At 40.1% G+C, this 5,434-nt stretch overlaps 1 protein-coding gene across 2 annotated transcripts in view; it reads left to right on the top strand.

Annotated features, from left to right (window-relative positions):
- Positions 1 to 5,434, top strand: part of TNKS2 (tankyrase, TRF1-interacting ankyrin-related ADP-ribose polymerase 2) — a 77,897-nt gene that overhangs the window by 36,054 nt on the left and 36,409 nt on the right. For both annotated transcript variants that reach the window (XM_011995895.1, XM_011995904.1), the window contains exon 13: positions 867 to 946. In XM_011995895.1, the coding sequence (XP_011851285.1) occupies positions 867 to 946 (80 nt within the window). The remainder of the gene's footprint in view (positions 1 to 866; positions 947 to 5,434) is intronic.

Raw genomic sequence — 5,434 nt, 5'->3', positions numbered from 1 at the left:
TTTTTTTTGAGACGGAGTTTCACTCTTGTTGCCCAGGCTACAGTGCAATGGCATTATCTTGGCTCACTGTAGCCTCAAATATATTCTCTTTAAAGGTGCATGTTACAGTTTGGTTTTTTTCCATTTTGTTCTTGTTTAATGTTGTTATTACCTGACATATTTTTCCATATACCAATTTTCTTTTTTTGATGCTGCTTTTGATGTACTGCTCTAAGAAGCTTTTTTATTCCATGTTATGAAGATATTCCCCCGTTTTCTTCTAGCATTTTTAAGGTTCAATTTTTCGTACTTTCATCTTTAATCCATCTGGAGTTTATTTTGTTCTAAGGTGCAAGGTAGATGTTTTCCTTTTCTGACACTTTAAATGAGCTATAAACATAGAATTTCAGACCTGGAAATGATGTTACATTTCTCCCAGTCTACCTTATGTCTTTAGAATTTAAAAAAATCTGAGGCCCAGGAAGTTCCAGTGACTTCCTCCAGTTCAGATAGCTAAATAATGAGAGAACCACAGTTAGATTTCTGGTTGCTGTCTTAATTTAATACTTTTGCACCATTCCAATGGCTTGCTTATAGAGCAGGCCATCTTTAGTCATCTACTTTATGTTCCTTTATATTGCTTAAATCACATTTTATAATCATTATACACATTTGCATATTTTGCTTATATGTATTGTATTTCAAAGAGTTTTAAGAGAATCTTATTTTTCCCTTCCCACCCCACAACCCCTTACTACCATGGAGATTTCGTACATAATCTACCAAATTGTAAAAGAACTTTGCTTTCTGATGAGATGCCTTCCATAAAGCTTGGTTCCATCTTCCAAGTAGAGGTTAGTCACTCTTTCTCTCTCTCTCTTTTTTAGAGGGTATCTCATTAGGTAATTCAGAGGCAGACAGACAATTGCTGGAAGCTGCAAAGGCTGGAGATGTCGAAACTGTAAAAGTAAGATACAATGTTATGTTTCTGTTAACTTTGGGTTTTTATTTTGACATTTGTTATTTAATCTGTACTGTTATAATGAAGAGTCTGGTTTATTTGTATCTGCCTTGCTTTAAAAGGTCAATAATATAATCTAATTGTTCTCTACAAATGAGGAGCCTTAAGTAATGCAAGAAAAAAGACTTCACTTTCACACACATCCCAGTGAATACTACATTCACAACTATAAATAAATTCAGGTGATACCAAATGGGTTTTGCTTGAAGAACCTATTCATTTGTCCCTTTAACAGAATAAAGTATATCAAATTATTTTATATTAGTGTTTACATATGACACATAAAACAAGAAGGGGGAAAAACAGTGTATCACTTCTGTCTATAGATTTCTTCTGATTTCTTCATTTCTTTGCCCCCTCTACCTCTAGGGATCCAGGGCTTAGTGTAGTAATATATTCAGTGTTGCTACTTCTCTTTCCCAGAGCTTACAACTTCAGCTCTTACCTGTTTCTCAGACAAGAGTCTTCCCCAGAGTAACCCTTCCTTACTGTTTTGACTCTTACTGTAGAAATATGTATGTAAAACTGGGCGCAGTGGCTCACGCCTGTCTGTAATCCCAGCACTTTGGGAGGCTGAGGTGGGTGGATCACCTGAGGTTAGGAGTTTGAGACCAGCCTGGCCAACATGGCGAAACATCAGCTCTACTGAAAATAGGAAAAAAAAAAAATTAGCCAGGTGTGGTGTGGGTGCCTGTAATCCCAACTACTTGGGAGGCTGAGGCAGGAGAATTGTTTGAACCCGGGAGGTGGAGGTTGCAGTGAGCTGAGATCGTGGCATTGCACTCCAGCCTGGGCGACAGAATGAGACTGTCTCAAAAAAAAGAAAGAAAGAAAGAAAAAGAAGTAAATATGTAATATCTTACTATCTATATCAAATGTTTCTGTTACCTGCAGAAATTGTATATAACTCAAAGGCCTAACATTTTGAGAGAGTGAGACTGTTTTAGAATTTAATATATATTAAAATTTAACTAACTAATCTTCATGAATTAAATAATTTTTCAGTAATGCAGTGGTGTTACTCTCCAAAACTAGTAGGGGAGACAAGCCTTGTATTTCTTCCCCTTCACCTTTAGAGACTTTTTCGAAACAGTGCTGGTCCTGTTTGAGAGGATACTAAGAGGTAGTACGTTTTACAGAAAGCTGAATTGGTTGATTTAATTCATGGCAGAAGTAGCTATTTGAAATAATTTCATTATATTTCTTTTGGGGGGCTGGGGCGGGGAGACAGGGTCTGTTGCCCAGGCTGGAGCACAGTGGTGCTATCTGGGCTCACTGCAGCCTACGTCTTCTGGGCTCAAGTGATCCTCCTGACTCAGCCTCCCAAGTAACTGGTACTACAGGTGGATGCCGCCACGCCAAGCTAATTTTCTTGATTTTTTCTTGTAGAGACAAAGTTTCACTATGTTACCCAGGCTGGTCTCAAACTCCTGGGCAAAGCAGTCCTCCCGCCTCAGCCTCCCAAAGTGCTGGGATTATAGGCATGAGTCACCATGCCCTGCCAATTTCATCATATTTCTGTAGGGTGTTCTAAATCTTAAACAGACCCACTCACAAAGTCAATAATTTTAGATTTTCTGAGAAGGAAATATAAGTGTTGTTCTCTTCTGAGCTGGAGCTCTGAGGGAATTTATTCACTGCCGTTTTAAATGAAGAGCTTTCTACAAATTGATTTTAAAATCCATGTGATCCTTTTCTGTTGTTTTATCTATGTAGACATCTCAGATAACTTCAGATTTTTTTTAATTCATTTCTCACAGAAAACTGCAACTATCATGCAGTTTTATTATTTGACATGTTTTTATTTTGATCCTCATTATTCTCATTCCCTTAAGTAGGAGGCTTATAGGATATTGAAAGGAGGATTTTGTTTCTATTAGTACTGACTTGTGGAAATACAAATCACTTGAGGTAAAAGGTTGTGAACTGATTTTTTTTTTTCCCAAGAGACATGAAAATTAAGTTGAAAGCAATTAGCTGATTTTTTTTTTTTTTTTTTTTTGGTGTGTGTGGGCAGGGAGAGATACAGAATTGTAAATGTTCATTCTCTTATATATATTAAAGAACATAAAACTATATTTAGTAAACATGTTAAAGACTAAACTTTGTTTTTATAAAGATAGAGGGAGTCCAGAGGAGGGGATAGATAAAGAGGAGATGAAGTTGGGGGGCAGGAAATGGACTTAGAGAACACAATAATGCCATTGGATTCAGGAAAACCTGTGCCAAGTATCAGGCATTCTTCCCTCCCCTCTGCTTTTAAAATCACTTGATGGACATTTATCTCCATGAACCATTCTTCTTACCTACCTCTAGACAGATGGCTCTGTACGAATCACTGGAACAAGAACATCTGCGTATTACCTAATGAACACTTAACTATTGTGCTCAGTTGTGTTTGTTTACTGATAATCCACCAGGCTGGATACTTTATTCAACACCTGCTATTAGAAAACTTGTCTCAGAGTGGGCAAAATTTAACTGACAGGTGAAGAGTAGAATGGCCTGTGATAACTACCAAACCCAAGCAGCACCTGGTAAACATGTTAAACATAGTCATTTCTAGGGACCTGACTTAAGACCCACTGAAATACCATCTCTTAAATGGGGCCCTGAATCTGTATATCTCACCAGCTCTATTTGGGAAGCACAGAAGAGCTTTGCCAGGACAGTGATTAAACTCCTTGAGGTAAACCCACTGATAGCAGGCTCCTTTGTTTTATTGAGCTTAGGTTATCCCTGCTTTGGGCGTAGGATAGTAAAAAGGGGAAAGAGTTTTTACTAATATGGATATATTCTTTTTGTTTGTTTGTTTGAGATGGAGTTTCACTCTTGTTGCCCAGGCTAGAGTGCAGTTGCATGATCTCAGCTCACAGCAACCTCCATCTCCCGGGTTCAAGCGATTCTCTTGCTTCAGCCTCCCGAGTATCTGGCATTATAGGCGCCCGCCACCACGCCCAGATAATTTTTTGTGTTTTTAGTAGAGACAAGGTTTCACCATGTTGGCCAGGCTGCTCTTGAACTCCTGACCTCAGGTGATCCACCTGCCTCGGCCTTCCAAAGTGTTGGGATTACAGGCGTGAGCCACCATGCCTGGACTAATATGAATATATTCTTTTGACTCTTTAAGCAGTCTGATTTATTATCTATGTTGCATTTCTTCCCCAAACTTTCATACTTTTCATAACTACACTTCCTCATCTGAACCAAAGAACACAGAAAATTGACTGCTTTCTTAATTCTACCCAGTCCCCAGGACTGTATAACTGTATATAAACATCAGCATTTTTTTTCTCTCTCTCTTTTTTGGAGATGGAGTCTGGGTTGGTCACCCAGGCTGGAGTACAGTGGCACGATCTCGGCCCACTGCAACCTCTGCCTCCCAGGTTCAAGCAATTCTCCTGCCTCACCCTCCCAAGTAGTAGAGACAGGGTTTTGCCATGTTGGCCAGGCTGGTCTTGAACTCCTAACCTCAAGTGATCTGCGCGCCTCAGCCTCCCAAAGTGCTGTGATTACAGGCATGAGCCACTGTGTTCGGCCTAACCATCAGCATTCTACTGGTTATTTCATTCCATATAGTGTAGTATGGTTCCTGAGCCACCGGTAGAAGTGGAGATTTTTAGGCCCACATCAGTTACACTGAAAATTTGAGGGTTGGACCCAATGCACATTAAAGTTTGAGAACCACTGCTCTAAAGGAATACTTTTCAAATTTTAGTATGTTTACATATTACCTAGGGATCTTGTTAAAGGGCAAATTCTGACTCAGTAGATAGAGATCTGAGATTCTGAATTCTTAATAAGCCCCTTGGTAATGCTGGTGCTACTGTAATCTCATGTACCTCTGTGTGTATTTGCCACAAAATGCAAGTTACACTTGCTGATGATTGGCACTTTACGTGTGTGCGCGTGTGTGTGTGTGTGTGTATATATATAGTAAAGATAATAAAATTTACCCTTGAGCTTTAGAAAAAGTAGAATATAAAGGCATACATGAGGCCGGGCACAGTGGCTCAACCTGTAATCCTAGCATTTGGAAGGCCAAGGTAGGAGGATCCCTTGAGGCCAGGAGTTCGAGACCAGCCTGGCCAACATGGTGAAACCCCGTCTCTACTAAAAATATAAAAATTAGCCAGGTACAGTGACATGTGTCTGTAGTCCCTGCTACTCGGGAGGCTGAGGCAGAAGAATTGCTTGAACCCGAGAGGCAGAGGTTGCAGTGAACTGAGATTGCGCCACTGCACCCCAGCCTGGGCAAGAGAGCGAGACTCTGTCTCAATAATAATAATAAAAGGCATAGATGAGAGGACCAGAGGGATTCCCAGTAAATGACAAGATGAAATAAGAATACTAAATAGGGCCGGGCGCGGTGGCTCACCTGTAATCCCAGCACTTTGGGAGGCCGAGGCGGGTGGATCACGAGGTCAGGAGAGC

The sequence above is a fragment of the Mandrillus leucophaeus genome, unplaced genomic scaffold (genome assembly GCF_000951045.1).
Source record: "Mandrillus leucophaeus isolate KB7577 unplaced genomic scaffold, Mleu.le_1.0 Scaffold1133, whole genome shotgun sequence".
NCBI lineage: Eukaryota > Metazoa > Chordata > Mammalia > Primates > Cercopithecidae > Mandrillus > Mandrillus leucophaeus.
Note: the sequence above shows the minus strand (reverse complement) of the source record. Positions and strands in the feature narration are given on the sequence as shown.